Below are 15,926 nucleotides of genomic sequence, written 5' to 3' on the forward strand. Positions count from 1 at the left end.
TTCCCAGTTGCAATGTATGGCTGTGAAAGTTGGACCATAAGAAAGGCTGAGCGCCAAAGAATGGAGGCCTTTGAACTATGGTGCTGGAGAAGACTCCTGCGAGTCCCCTGGACTGCAAGGCGATCAAACCGGTCAGTCCTAGAGGAGATCAACCCCGACTGCTCTTTAGAAGGCCAGATCCTGAAGTTGAAACTCAAGTCCTTTGGCCACCTAATGAGAAGGAAGGACTCACTGGAGAAGAGCCTGATGCTGGGAAAGATTGAGGGCAAGAGAAGAAGGGGACGACAGAGAATGAGGTGGCTGGATGGAGTCACTGAAGCAGGAGGCGTGAGCTTCAATGGACTGCAGAAGATGGTAGAGGACAGGAAGGCCTGGAGGAACGTGGTCCATGGGGTTGCGTTGGGTCGGACACGACTTTGCAACTAACAACAACAAATGTTCTTAGGTTGTTTCTCTCTCTGGGTTATTTATGGTGCCCTTTATCAACTCCTTTCCTGGCTGTCATGCTTCCTATCTTGAGGGCATCTTAACTCATAATTGTCTTTCATTGTTCCAGGAGTGGTGGCCTGTTGGCCACTGGACCTAGGCAGAGTTTTTGGATCCCCTTTGCAAAGGGTGTTCAGAGAGGGGAGGCTAAATTAACCCATCCTAATCCCTCTTCAGAGAGGGCATTTCACAGGATTATTCTTTCACCTGCGTCTGTTATCAGAGATCTGCAGAGGTATGAGCTTTCTCCTTGGGTTGTTGTTGTTTTTTAAGTTAAATATTCAGAAAACAAGAAAATAAAAAAGTGTAGAGGCTACCTTGTTCTGCAAAAATTGCCTGGCCAGAGGACCCTCTAGTGCCCTCTTGTGGGGGTCTCAGAACATTCTGTATGTCCCTTCTCCGACGAAGGTTTCTTGCTAGTTCACCGGTCCCGAAGACCCTTGCTGTGCCTGTGGGGGGTGCATCTCTGTGTGGTGAGGGGTTGCATGGGTAATATTTAGAAATCTGTCTTTTGGATCAAAAGGAGATCAAGATACAACTTTTTCTTTTAAAAGCCATTTCTTCTAGCAGTTTTGTCTGTTGTGTCCTCCTTGCTTCCGAATCTGACTATCCTTCTAAAATTAGACAAGCTGCTTGCTTTCAAAAAAAGCCCAGAATAAATTTAATGGCGCAGTGGGAATAGTAAGGGCACAATTTGGCCTTATCTCTGCATTTCCTACTAGCTATAGGGAATCTAACTCCAGGCATTAAAACGCCACAGAGAACACATTTGAATAGTATGATGATTATTATTTCAAGTTAGGATAGGATAGGATAGGATAGGATAGGATAGGATAGGATAGGATAGGATAGGAACTGCTGAAGCGGGCACAGCAGCGCCTGCATTTTCTGCGTCGCATGAGAAAAGTACACCTTCCTTCCCCTGTCCTGACCACTTTCTACAGGGGGACGATCGAGAGCATCCTGTCATACAGCATTGCAGTCTGGTTTGGAAGCATCACTGCTTCAGACAGGAAGGCGGTGCAGAGAGTGGTGAGGACGGCCGAAAAGATCATTGGCAGTTCCCTCCCTCCCATCCAGGACATAGCACAGAAGCGTTGCTTGAGCAGGGTCAGTAAGATTATCTGGGACTCTACACATCCTCTCCACGACCTGTTTTCCTTGTTATCTTCTGGGAGGAGGGGGCTTCGTGGTATCCATAGCAGAACATCCAGATTCAGCCACAGTTTCGTTCCATACAGCATTAACCTTGTGAACTCTCAAGCTTCCTCCTTCTGTTATATATTCAAGATGGACAGTATTTAATATTTATTTGCTACGTATATGTAGGGATGTGGGTCTATACATATGTTGTTCATAGTATGTTTAGGTGTGCGTCATGTATGTGCTTCACTTTGAGAGCGGGCAACTAAATTTCATTTTTGATGTGTGCCGTTGTGCCCACAGTAAAAAAATGACAATAAAGGTTATAAAGTTTATCTTAGGATAGGATAGGATAGGATAGGATAGGATTCTTTATTGGCCAAGTGTGATTGGATACACAAGGAATTTGTCTCCGATGCATAAGCTCTCAGTGTACATGCAAGCAACAAGTGATAAATCATGATCATAATCATAAAATGCAATCATCATAAATAATAAGATACAACACTAAATGATAGTCATGGGATACTAAATAAAAGCAATCCACATAAATCACAATAGGATACTACATAAAAGCAATCAAAATAAGTCATTAGGTACAAACAAGAAAATTGTAGTCATCTCTATTGTTTGGGAATAATATTTAAACAGATGCATAATACAGTAGGTAAATATATCTTTTAAAATTAATAAAATGAAACTTTCAAATATGGCAGTTTTGGGCAATACTGGCAAAATAACCATGGACATACAGACAGCTGAAGCATTTGTGAGTTTGATCTGCTGTACTTGTACTCTGACTGCTCTTTAGAAGGCCAGATCCTTCTAATGAAGGATCCACCTAATGAGAAGGAAGGACTCACTGGAGAAGAGCCTGATGCCGGGAAAGATGGATGCAAGAGAAGAAGGGGATGGGAGAGAATGAGGTGGATAAGCCTGTGGATTTCTGTCCTCATGTTTTGTGCTTTTCCTTGGGCTAGCTTTGAACTATGGTGCTGGAGAAGACTCCTGCGAGTCCCCTGGACTGCAAGGCAATCAAACCGGTCAGTCCTAGAGGAGATCAACCCCGACTGCTCTTTAGAAGGCCAGATCCTGAAGTTGAAACTCAAGTCCTTTGGCCACCTAATGAGAAGGAAGGACTCCCTGGAGAAGAGCCTGATGCTGGGAAAGATGGAGGGCAATAGAAGAAGGGGATGACAGAGAATGAGGTGGCTGGATGGAGTCACTGAAGCAGTAGGCGTGAGCTTCAATGGACTCCAGAAGATGGTAGAGGACAGGAAGGCCTGGAGGGACGTTGTCCATGGGGTCGCAGTGGGTCAGACATGACTTCGCAACTAACAACAACAACTTGTTTCATTGGCTTTTCACAGGTGGTAAGAGATTGCCTCTTCTCAACCAGCGTGGCAGTGAATCCTCTTCTGAAGAGTCATTGGGAGTTTCTCCCTGACCTTCAGAAGCAGGCAGGGCTAAATAACACAGAGGTTCAGATCAAGGAAGGAAATGGTGTTTTCTTTTAATCAATGTCATGCTTTAATCCAAAGCATGAACTAAATTGTGGCAGTACATGTCATTTATTTCAGCTCTCCAATAAAACTTTCAAATGAATCATCACTCTTATTTATTTGTTTCCCATTATTATATGCCATCAAAATTACAAAATCTCTCAGGAATTCATAGAACCAAGTCATAAAAAAATAACAATAAAGACGGGGAAAAAAGCATTGCGAAAGTAAGCAAGACATTTTCAAATCATTAAAGCAGCTGTCACTCAAAATATGTTCCTAGGCGTCTCTGCCTGTTTCTGCTGTTCAGAGAGCGGGCAGAAAGGAGAAGACCCTCCATATCAGAAAGTCCAGCTTTCTTCAAAAACTGCCTGTCTTTTTCAGTCTGTGCTGTTGCAGCCATGATCCCTGTGGACATCTTTGGAAACACCCTTGAGGAATGTCTCTCATGAGCCACCCACTCTGAGCTGGGAACTGGCCGGTCCAACTGGAATCACACCTTTTCCTCAGATCCCAAAGTTTCTGCTCATCTCATTGTACGTCACAAAATACAGAATTACTCTATCTAAAAGAACGTAATCTGTCCTTTTCTGTAAAGATAGCGAGAGGAAAGAGATGGAGGATACATGTTATAAATATAGACATGATCCCTACACATCCAACTTGACAGGTCTCCATTTTGTAAGACTAATCACGTTTGCATTCATGGCCTGCTTTGCTTTCAAAATCTTCCTTGCAAACCAGTTCTTTTGACTAGAATTCAGGAGTAGGCAACCTTGGCTCTTTTATGACTGGTGGACTTCAACTCCCAGAATTCCTGAGCCAGCCATGCTGAGGGGAAAGGGAGAAGTTTCCATGCTGAGCCATGCCGGCTCAGGAATTCTGGGAGTTGAAGTCCACCAGTCATAAAAGAGCCAAGGTGGCCTACCCTTGGGCTAGGATGATACAGCAGATGACAAGTAGCCCTCGACTGACGACGACAATTGGCAGCAGAATTTCTGTTACTAAGTGAAGTGAGTCGTGCCCAGCGTGCAACTTTTTTGCCATGGTTTTTAAGTGAATCACTGTAGCTGTTAAGTGAATCATGCAGTCATTAAGCGAATCCAACTTCCCCTACTGCAGGGGTAGGCCACCATGGCTCTTTTGTGACTTGTGGACTTCAACTCCCAGAATTCCTGAGCCAGCCACGCTGAGGGGAAAGGGAGAGGTTTCCAAGCTGAGCCATGCCGGCTCAGGAATTCTGGGAGTTGAAGTCCACCAGTCATAAAAGAGCCAAGGTGGCCTACCCCTGGCCTAGATGCTCCCCTCATTCCACAGAAGATGTCTGCCAGTTTTATGTCAATTTCACCCAGCTTGATCACTAGATGGAGACAAAGCAACCTCCCTTTATGCATTAGATTGGAAGATTTAGAGGTGGCAGTCGGGCCCACAGCTGCTCTGCTATCTCCTGCCCTTCAGGCCATTTGTCAGAATTATTGGGACATTTTGATGAAGATTGTCTGTAACTAGGGTGATTTTATTTTGCATAGTGGTAAAGTTATGGGGCCGGGGATTTTTTAAGGCAAGGCGATCCAAAGAACGTGTCATAATAAACCCTGCTTGCCTGCCTCTCATTTAAATAACCCACATGAGGGTCTCAAAGAGGGCGGTGTAGAAAGGTGGAGGCAACTGTCACTTGTGCTATTTTTATGAAATCCCATCAAGCCGAAAGGTGGGAGAATGTCCGACGCAAATAACCAGGAACAAGAGTTAAGTTCAAAGCACAGAAGAGTTTATTATTGATACCTGTACACAAAAATCTAGCCGACTAAGGATAAAATCTAAATTGGCCCTAGATAAGGGTCAACGGAATTCAAGGGGGGGAAATGGAATGGAAATGCATTGACTGCAGACGGGTGACCCCTTCCAGCTCAGCCTGCTCATCTCTGACAGAGAAGGAAACAAAATGTCTGCTTCTTAAAATTGCCCATGTTTAATTGGCAACCTTTTGTGGGAGGTTCAAACATAGGTTGAAATCCACCTGCCATCAACATTCCCCTGGGAGCCAAGGATGGTTCTTCTAGCCGAGTTGCAGGTCAAGAGTTGTCGCCTTCCATAGTTCAGAGGTTTGGAGGTGTGCTAGACTTGGGCCTAAACCCTGCTTCTCCACCCAGGGCTACGTGCAGGATGGAAATTAGTTGCGGGAGAGACACATCAGTTGAGTAATATAATTGCTGTCTGATTGCCCTGATGCATCAAGGAAAATAAACCTCCAGGTCAGTTAGCTATTGCAGCTTTGCCATCTTGCTCATTCTGAATAAATAAATTCCAAAACTTACCTTGTGTGGGGAGATAATTTGACCCCTCTGCCACCGTCAGAGCTTCTGATTCCTGGAGAAAGCCATCCAGGGCGTTCATTTCAGGTCTGATGTGGCCCTAAGACTTCCAAGCACCTTGCTGAAGAACACGGAAGGTGAAAGAAAACCCTTCCCCCTTTTCAAGAATGTATAATCATTGTTTTATTTATCCCCCTGTAATAACCTCATAGCTCCGTGCTTGGCTGGAAAGGATGTACTTACTTGATGCAACTATTTGTTTATCCGAGGAGTGGAATTAGGGCAGAATAGCAAATTGCATGGTGGGTTGTGGCTCCGCCATTGCTGTTGTGCGGATAGCTGCACCAGGAAGGTCATTTTATGACTTCACTTTTCTTGCACGCTTTTTATTTCTTGTGCTGAAGTGGACCGCAGGGAGAACATCCAGGAGCTGTGGAAGGAACAACGGGAGAAAGTGAAAGTGGCCACATTTCCTGGCCTGGCAGTAAAGTTGAGGAATTTTGTTGTTGTTAGTTGCGATGTCGTATCCGACCCATCACGACCCCATGGACCATGTTCCTCCAGGCCTTCCTGTCCTCTTCCATCTTCTAGAGTCCATTTAAGCTCACGCCTCCTGCTTCCGTGATTCCATCCAGCCATCTCATTCTCTGTCGTCCCCTTCTTCTCTTGCCCTCAATCTTTCCCAGCATCAGGCTCTTCTCCAGTGAGTCCTTCCTTCTCATTAGGTGGCCAAAGTACTTGAGTTTCAACTTCAGGATCTGGCCTTCTAAAGAGCAGTCAGGGTTGATCTCCTTTAGGGTGGAGTTTTCCAGATGGAGCTCCAGACAGGTACACCTCACAAGGGATTTCCTGACCCTGCTGGGATAGGCTTATTTGTGAGGCAGATGCCTTGGGAGGAGCCCAGAAGAGCAGGTGACAGTTTCCCTTGCTGTAACTGAAGTTTGGAGATACTTGAAAGTAAAGTGGAAGACTCCTCTGAACTGGAAAGTTATGACATCAGTTGCCCAATTTTGGGAAGCTTCATGGTCTCCACCTTGATCAGAGACAAACTCAGACAGGCATGGTCTTCCCAGGAAAGTCCCGATTTCCTCTTTTCCCCCACAGGTGTCCACAGGACTCATTAACTGAGAGATGTGATGGAAGCTGCACTGGTTTTTTAGATCAGGGTTTTTCAACCAGTGGTACGGGTACCACCTGTGGTACACTGGCACCTGGCAGGTGGTACGCGAGCATCCTAGCAAAGTAGCCGGGGAGGGGAATGAGTTGAATCGATGGCAGTACCGCACAAGCCTGAGTGAGAGAAGGCTGGAGCTGCAGGGCTGTCAGGGCTCAGCGGAAGCGCCAGGATCAGTGCCAGGCTCCAGCTGGAGCTCGGTGCTGATCCTGGCGCTTCTGCTGAGCCCAGAAGAAGCGCCGATCAGCTGGAATGTTGCAGCATCTCCAGGGTCTTGTGATTTACATTCAGATGCTTGGCAACTGATTCATATTTATGACGGTCACAGTGTCCCAGGGTCATGTGAAGTGACCAAAACCTGCTGCAACCACCCAGCAGATGGGGGGGGGGAATAAAAACCAAACACCCCCCCACCCCACTCCTACTGCCAATCCTCAACAGAAATGCTCACAACAATGAAAACCTCGGACAGGAGGAAGAGCACGGCCGGGCGGCAGGCAGGTGTCTTGCTCGGCTGTGGCTTGGGGGGCACTTTTTTCAGTGCCATTGTAACTTCGAACAGTCACTAAGCAAACTGTTGTAAGTCGAGGACTACCTGTACTTCATCAGTTTTTTCCTTTTTTGGGGGGGTGTCATCAAGTTTTTTACACCTTGCTAGGCGACTGGTGGTACTCAGATATTGCCATGTTCTAAAAGTGGTACAATGGGTGAAAAGGTTGAAAAGCCCTGTTCTAGATATGAGCTTCAGTCATCTTGACATTTTTTCCCATACCCCGTGAACATCCTTGACTGTCCTTTTCCATGACTTCACACGAACTAAGTTGGCACATGATGTCTTTCGGATTTTAAAGGACAGAGCGAAGGGCAACGAAACACTTATCGGAGGGGGGGGCTTCTCGTGACTGGATGTGTTCCATAATTTTTCAAGGGAAGGAGAATCTGAGAGCTGCAAGGTACAAAAATGTCCTTCAAACTCCAGGGGTAAAGTCTGGAAACAGCTAAAGTTTGAGACTCTCCCCATTGGTTGCAGGAGAGGGAAGTGCGTATGAATAATTTTATTTTAGCAATTCAGAGGTGAAAAATGGATGTCTCTCAAATCCCCGCTGGTCGGTTTTCTGATAAAAATGAATTTTGCAATTCCCCATTTTGATTAAAAGTGGGCTGCAGCACGGCTTTTTATTTTTAACTTGGTGTTAATTAGAAATATGGAAATAGCTTGAAATGCATTGCTCTTCGCAAGGCAAGGCATATTCACAACCAATGTCTTCACACAATCACATCTATTTTGGAATGTTTTAAAAAAAAAGCCCAACAACCGCAGAATTGCATATTCCTGCATTTGCTGGTTTCTGGAGCTGGGCTGGATTGGTGTATAGTCAGTAATTGAATCTGCAGCCTGGAGAAGGATGGTTGTTTTAACAGAAAGTGAGATTCTGTGTAGAAAAGGCCGAAGCGCTTTGCCTGCCGAATCTGCTGTCACACAGCATCTTATTACGGCCTTTATATCTTTTTGTTAAACACACATTTAGCTAAAAAGCGTAATATTTATAAAATAAACTCTAACGGGCAGTTTCTGTAATTTTGAAGAATGTATCTCCTGCTACTTCTAGTTTTAAGATCCTTAAGTTTATTTTCACAGATCGGTTTCTTTGAACTAAAGAGCTAGAACTGCTTCCTGCTTATTCAGGAAAGGAACTGTCTTTGGGCACCTTAGAGCAGGGCTTTTCAACCAGTGGTACGGGTACCACCTGTGGTACATTGGCACCTGGCAGGTGATACGCGACCATCCTAGAAAAGTGGTAGCGGGGGAGGGGAATGAGCTGAACCAGTGGCAGCACTGCACAAGCCTGAGCGAGAGACGGCTGGAGCTGCAGGGCTGTCAGGGCTCAGCGGAAGCGCCAGGATCAGTGCCGCTTTCCAGCTCATCGGCGCTTCTTTGGGGCTGTCAGGGCTCAGTGGAAGCGCCAGGATCAGCACCAGGCTCCAGCTGGAGCTCGGTACTGATCCTGGCACTTCTGCTGAGCCCAGAAGAAGCGTCAATCAGCTGGAATGTTGCAGCATCTCCAGGGTCTTGTGATTTACATTCAGATGCTTGGCAACTGATTCATATTTATGACGGTCACAGTGTCCCAGGGTCATGTGAAGTGACCAAAACTTGCTGCAACCACCCAGCAGATGGGAGGAATAAAAACCAAACACCCCCCATCCCACCTCCGCTGCCAATCCTCAACAGAAATGCTCACAACAATGAAAACCTCAAACAGGAGGAAGAGCGCCGCCAGGCGGCAGGCAGGTGTCTTGCTCGGCTATGTCTTGGGGGGCACTTTTTTCAGTGCCATTGTAACTTCGAACAGTCACTAAGCGAACTGTTGTAAGTCGAGGACTACCTGTACTTTATCACTTTGTTCCTTTTTTTTTTTGGTCATTAAGTTTTTGACACCTTGTTAGGTGACTGGTGGTACTCGGATGTTGCCATATCCTAAAAGTGGTACAATGGGTGAAAAGGTTGAAAAGCTCTGCCTTAGATGGTGCTGGTGAGGACTCAAAAGAAGTTCAGAACAAACTTTGGAAGGATTTCCCATTCTGGGGCCCCTTCCAGATGGATGAGCTGCATCTTCCAGGATCCCCATCAGAGGCCAGGCTGACTGGGGCAGGAATGGTGGCAGCTGACCAAGGCCGTCGGACATCTTTAGTGCTGGTCCAATCATGGTCCTTGGGAGGATCCAGTTGCAGAATATGCCTGTTGAAAAGAGGGTGATCAATCTGTCACGGACAGTATCAGAGCAGAGGTGGGGCCATTAGTATGACCCAATCTGGATCAAGCATCAAGGGGGGAAACTGAGACCGTCCTTCTGGGGGGGGAGGATAAATCTTGAGGGTAAAGGAAGATTCTTTAGTTGGACAGTGGAGGAGGAGAAGACACAGTGCAGAAAGGAAGCAGCCATTTAGGCAGAGGAAGGACATTTCAAAGCTATTTAATATCTTAAATCTCAGAGAAAGTACTGTCGCGGTGATGGTATATTTTGTGGTAGTAATTAATGGGTTAAATATGGAGGGGGAGGAAATATAAGCCATAGATGATTGAGCTGATGGCGTACATCCCTTAAAATTGTATGCTGATACTCACTAATAGAGAAGTTTTCACTTTCAATGATTCGTTGAATCTTTGGAACAAGATGCTACCAGCAGACACAAATATTTTTTGGATTGTGAATACAGTTCCATAACTAAAATACATGCAATGAATTATTTTGTTGCAGGGAGATTCCTTTGTGTTGATCATGGTCTTTAGGAGACCAGAAAAAGAAATCAGTGTAATTTTAAAAATGGAGGAGCAACAGAAGCTGTGTACATAGAATCATTCCTAAGCATATCTGTGTGGTCACAAGCTACCTTCAAGCTCTATTTCGTTTTGAAAAAGTTTCTGGCCCTCATTGTTTTGAAACAAAGCTTCAGAACACCACGGTGTCTATCTAGAAGGCTGAGAATTGGCCAAGATATTCCATCTGGACTTTGTGGGTGGGAGGCAAACATGGAACTGAATTAAAGAGGCAGCAGAGAGAATAAAAACGCTTGCTATCCGGAGATTGGGAGCAGATTTCAATATTACATAAACATCTCCTTGATAACTCATGAGTCACTGCACTTTACTGTACTCATCCTTTGAACGAGCCCAGACGTGTCTGGATACTATTTTACTCTCCCCAAACAGAAATGTGTAGTTAGCATATAGAGCTTACAAATAATTGAGCAAGCTTGGCAAAAAAAAAAACTATCCTTATCCAGACTAAATGATTTGGTTTATGTTCTCACTTCTTAGAAATCAATGACTTTTTAAATAATCATTTAAGCTTTTAACAGATTTTTCCGGAAAATAAAAAGGCACAAAGCACAAGCAAGGAAAAACAAGTATGTAAAAAAAAAAAAAAAATAACCAAAAGACTTTTTAGCGATGCTTTCTCTCTCCTTCCTTTCCAATCGTTTCCCAACCACTAACCTAAATATTTGTACTTTGAGAATTACTGCAAATATTTATTTGACTCATTTCATCTGCTGCTTTTGATTCATCTCAAGAGCTCTTTTTTTCTAGAAATCCACGTTCTGGGCATCCCAGTTTGCTCAGCTACAGGATGGCCACCATCCTCTGCAAACTGCCTAGCTTCCATGGAAGGTGGGAGATGTTGCCATTTCATTACAACTGTGAGACCATGAGGGGATTCTAAATAAAATTAATGCACAAAAGGCTGAAGCACAGAAGGAATTCCAAATTGCACAGTGAGTTAAAAGCCAAGTCGAGTTAATTTAGCACAAAGAAAGAAAGAAAGAAAGAAAGAAAGAAAGAAAGAAAGAAAGAAAGAAAGAAAGAAAGAAAGAAAGAAAGAAAGAAAGAAAGAAAGAAAGAAAATAAGAATACAGGGCTAGGCTGGTTTCCTATTTCTGCCCAAAGCATCAAATTTCCAAACCATAAGGTTCTCTGCCTCATTCATCTGGATTTCCTCCAGATTTTTAAAGGGAGCTTCTCCTGTGATTAGATGCTACTGCAAATGCTCACCTTGACTTACAGACTTCTTCTGGAGTAATGCCTCCGGTTTCCAAAGGATCCGATCGTTCTGCATCTTCGCTGGATTGACATTGAAAGGCTTTCCTTTTTACCCTGTAGGCTAGGGGTAGGCAACCGTGGCTCTTTTATGACTCGTGGACTTCAACTCCCAGAATTCCTGAGCCGGCATGGCTCAGCTTGGAAACCTCTCCTTTTCCCCTCTCTCTTGGGTCCCTGCAAGTGTGGTTGAATGCAAGGCAGGACAAAGGCCAAAACAAGCAAAGGCCAATATGTAGCTTTTGAGGGTGAGGAGGAACCAAGAAACCCCCTGATTCCCCGGGGGAAGCTGTGCCGAAATCCCTGGGGTGCGCTTCCACCCCTGAGGGAATACCAAGGGATGGGAAACTCATAGCTGTCCACAAAGCTTCTCCTGGAGTGTAGAATTTGGAATTCAGGGCAGCCAGTGACTAAAAGATTCTCAAACCGAGGAAGCAAAGTGATGGATGAAATTGCTTCGCTAATATTGAGGTGTGTCAATTGGGGGAGGGGGGACTTCAACTCCCAGGATTCCCCAACCAGCCATGCCCTAACCCAGTGTTGGCGAACCTTTCAGAGACCGAGTGCCCAAACTGCAACCCCAAACCCACTTATTTATCGCAAAGTGCCAACACGGCAATTTAATCTGAATACTGAGGTTTTAGTTTAGAAAAAACAACTCATACATTAACATCTTTTGTCTTCAAAGAAAAAAACACAATAACAAAGCTTTCAATGATACAAACAACTTTTTACTGAAAGGTAAAAGTTTCCATTTGGCATGCTTTTGAACAATTCATGTGATTTTTGCTGTTGTATGCATGCTGGTAGTTTGTCTAACCTTGGCTTATACTTTGTAAATTTGAGAGCAACACATGCAGCACTCAAGGTCCTCTGTTCGTCTGTTTCTGATGTCAGATTTGATATAATTCAAAGCTGAAAACAGCATGCTCGCTCCGGAGGCTTGTTTTGGCTAGGAAGGGGCTTGAGAAACGGCTTTTTCCTGTGAAAACCTAGCCAAAGAGCGAGGCACGTGTGCCCACAGAGAGGGCTCCAAGTGCCCCCCCTGGCACACGTGTCATAGGTTCGCCAACACTGCACTAACCTGTTGGTGTAAATCAGTTTCTTCAAACAGGGCAACTGGGTGAGTTGAGGTCCACCCATCTTAAACTTGCTGAGATTGAGAAAGGTGGTCTAGGCCAGAGGGGGCACTCATAGCCCTCTCTGTTGGCACGCATGCCTCTCTCTTTGGCTAGGTTTTCACAGGGAAAAGCCGTTTCTCAAGCCCCTTCCTAACCAAAACAAGCCTCCGGAGCGAGCGTGCTGTTTTCAGCTTTGAATTATATCAAATCTGATGCCAGAAACAGACAAACAGATGACCTTGAGTGCTGCCTGTGTTGCTCTCAAACTTACAAAGTATAAGCCAAGGTTAGACAAACTATCAGCATGCATACAACAGCAAAAATCACATTAATTGTTCAAAAGCATGCCAAACGGAAACTTTTACCTTTCAGTAAAAAAGTTGTTTGTGTCACTGAAAGCTTTGTCATTGTGTTTTTCTTTGAAGACAAAAGATGTTAATGTATGAGTTGTTTTTTTCTAAACTAAAACCTCAGTATTCAGATTAAATTGCCGTGTTGGCACTTTGCGATAAATAAGTGGGTTTGGGGTTGCAGTTTGGGCGCTCGGTCTCTAAAAGGTTTGCCATCACTGGTCTACAGTAGTGGCCAAAATTGTGGAAAAACCTTTTGGGAAAAGTGTATTTTTGAGGTTTGATGGCTTAATAACACCACTTTTTTTTGGAGTAGTACCATAAAATTATATATCAATGGAAAGATAATTTAATCAAGAACGTAATGCGACATAGTTTGTTCAATTATCTGTACTGTATTCTATGAAAAGGTATAGCCAAATAACCAAAAAAAGGAAGCACAACTTGCTTAGGTTGATCTCAGGTAGCTTTCCTTCGTCTGATTGCAGCCAATGAGCGTGAGTGTTTAGAGAGCCAATTGGGTGTCATCTTGTTTTGGCAATGAGCAAATCAGATCACAGTAGGATTCAGTGATTGATGTCCTGTATTGAAGCTGAGAGGAGAACATTGGTCAGTGTGTTATGTGATCGCTATCAAGTTGGTTGGGTTTTTTTGAGTTCTTTCATTGAGTGAGCTTGTAAAAACGTAATAAAATTAAAATCATGGTGCAAAGAGTTGACTGGTTGCCCAGAAAGCGATGTAAAATAGTATTATTAAGTGAACATAGGCTACAGTTATAAAAAAATGAGAAGAAAAATGGGTGGAAACTTAACCAAAGGTGGCATTTCTACTGTACGCTTTTCCCAAAAGGTTTCCACAATTCTGGCCACTAGTGTAGGCTAATATCTGCAGTGGAAATTGCTAAAAGGGCCTTCTGGAGCTGTGTGGTAGCTTCTTTGTTGCAGGAGAAGGAGATTTGCAGAATCAACTGATCCAGCATCAGTTCTCTGATGCTTGAAATGGGATGGGTGAAAAATGGCCAACGGAGGGGGAAAAGCATTCCGCAAACGTAGTGGGGTGGGTGCCTGCGTCTCAGCCATTAAATAAATTAGCAGGATGGATTTCCTTAGCATGTTGTTATATGTGAGCTTCATTCTCAAAGCCCCTCCTGTGCTGAACAAACAATATATTTCTCTTTGGGGGGGAAAGAGTAACTTTAAAATAAAAGCAGGATTGTAACGCTGACCTTGTCTCCTCGGTTTTAAATAGTTTTCACGATATAATCAATGGTAATGGTGTACATGAGGTTTTGTTTAAAGGAAATACAACGCCTTAATTGTACTGCTTAAAAAAAAAGTATTGCATCAGAAAGATTCATTTAAATACGTTTGGCTCCAGGCTCTCTTCACAATTCATTCATGCCGATTTTCCTCTTGGACTCGTTAGGAATGCAGAACATAAAAAAGAAATCAGACTTGCTGGATCACAACATTCTGTCCCCAAAGCTTACTTTTATTCAGAAATCTCAGCTGCCAACAAACTGCTTCCTTTTTATTTTTATTGTGTAAGTTGCAACTACGAGCCCATTTAAAGGCGAGGAAAACTCCGTGCACAGAATCGTTGGAACCCACCGATCAGTGTAAAGGCGCATGCGGACGGCACATACAAACTGTGTTTGGGACCAAATGGCTGGACTTTCTGAGCGGGCAGCTGAATTCAGCTGCCGAGCCCCCCAAAAGATTGAGAAGCTGTTGGGAACAAGCAAAAATTTGGGGGGCAGCACTTGGGAAACCCCAGCAAGGGAAAAGGCAGGGATGGGACCTCTTATGCTTAAAGAAAGATGGAGGCTGCTGGGGGATTTATCACACATGTTCAGTCATTTGCCCTTCCGACAAAGGCCTCCACTTTACCATAAGTATGAATGTTGCGTTTGTTTTCATATTTTGAGACACACACGGTTGAACCTGAGTGCTCTTTGCTTATATAATAATGATAATGATGATGATGATGATGATGATGATGATGATGATAATAATAATAATAATAATAATAATAATAATAATAATAATAATAATAATAATAATAATAATAATAAAGTTGGAAGGGATCTTGGAGGTCATCAGTTCAACCCCCTGCTCAGGCAGGAAACCCTATACCATTTCAGACAAATGGCTGTCCAGTCTCTTCTTAAAACCTTCCAGTGTTGGAGCATTCACCGCTTCTGGAGGCAGGTTGTTCCACTGGTTAATTGTTCTAACGGTCAGGAAGTTTCTCCTTAGTTCTAGGTTGCTTCTCTCCTTGATTAGTTTCCACCCGTTGCTTCTTGTCCTGCCTTCAGGCGCTTTGGAGAATAGCTTGACTCCCTCTTCTTTGGGGCAGCCCCTGACAGATTGGAAGACTGCTATCATGTCCCCCATCGTCCTTCTCTTCATTAAACTAGACATACCCAATTCCAGCAACTATTCCTTATATGTTTTAGCCTCCAGTCCCCTTAAGGCCCCACAGACTGGGTTTTGCTAGATGGCCCAGAGAGATCCCTCTGACGTCTCCCACTGTCCCTTTTACCACTTTTACCACCTGTTTTGCCCTGGTGGTCGAACGAATCCAGCTTCCCCCTCTGACAAAAAAAGTGGTCACCCAACTTGGGCAGCAGATCTGAGAAGGACCTCCAGCACTTGGGAGAATAACAGAGAAGAGCCTGAGCCTTTGACTTCCTTTCTGGGAAAACGCCATCAGCAAATGAGGAGCATTGCCCTTCTACAAAACCTCTCTTGCTTTTTTCTCCTGTTTTGTTTCTTCTTAACAGAAAGTGGTAGAGCTGGTCAGTCCCACAAAGACCCCCTTTCCTGCCCCCTTGGAAGAAGGCTTACCCAGTGACATCTACTCCACGTACCTAGCTCTGACTCCAGGGGAAGAGGAGGAGGAAGAGGAGGTGACCAAGGTAAGCGGAGGTCTCTGGGGAAGGAAGGGAGCAAAATGCCAAATGCCATCTTGCCATTTCCGAGCACCTTCGTTCCTCGGCTTGTGTGCCCAGCAGTCAGGTTTGGCGGCCTTAAACTGAGAGGTTGTCCTGATCTGCTCCTTCCCCCGTGAAGCTTGGAGGCCTCTGAGCAGCCAAAAGGGGAGCTTGCCCCAGCCTGGGCATCTTCTCAGCCCCAAGATATGCCCCTTGGGGTTCCTTGCATCCCTTCACTCACATTCACACATGCGTTCTCTCTCTCTCTCTCTCTCTCTCTCTCTCTCTCTCTCTCTCTCTCTC

At 44.6% G+C, this 15,926-nt stretch overlaps 1 protein-coding gene across 1 annotated transcript in view; it reads left to right on the forward strand.

Annotated features, from left to right (window-relative positions):
* CABCOCO1 (ciliary associated calcium binding coiled-coil 1) overlaps positions 1-15,926 on the forward strand; it is a 47,211-nt gene that overhangs the window by 21,696 nt on the left and 9,589 nt on the right. The window contains exon 6 of the mRNA XM_029285334.1: positions 15,474-15,608. Coding sequence (XP_029141167.1) covers positions 15,474-15,608 — 135 coding nt within the window. The remainder of the gene's footprint in view (positions 1-15,473; positions 15,609-15,926) is intronic.

This window comes from Protobothrops mucrosquamatus, unplaced genomic scaffold (genome assembly GCF_001527695.2).
Source record: "Protobothrops mucrosquamatus isolate PMUCROS unplaced genomic scaffold, P.Mucros_1.0 scaffold1524, whole genome shotgun sequence".
Taxonomy (NCBI): Eukaryota; Metazoa; Chordata; class Lepidosauria; order Squamata; family Viperidae; genus Protobothrops; species Protobothrops mucrosquamatus.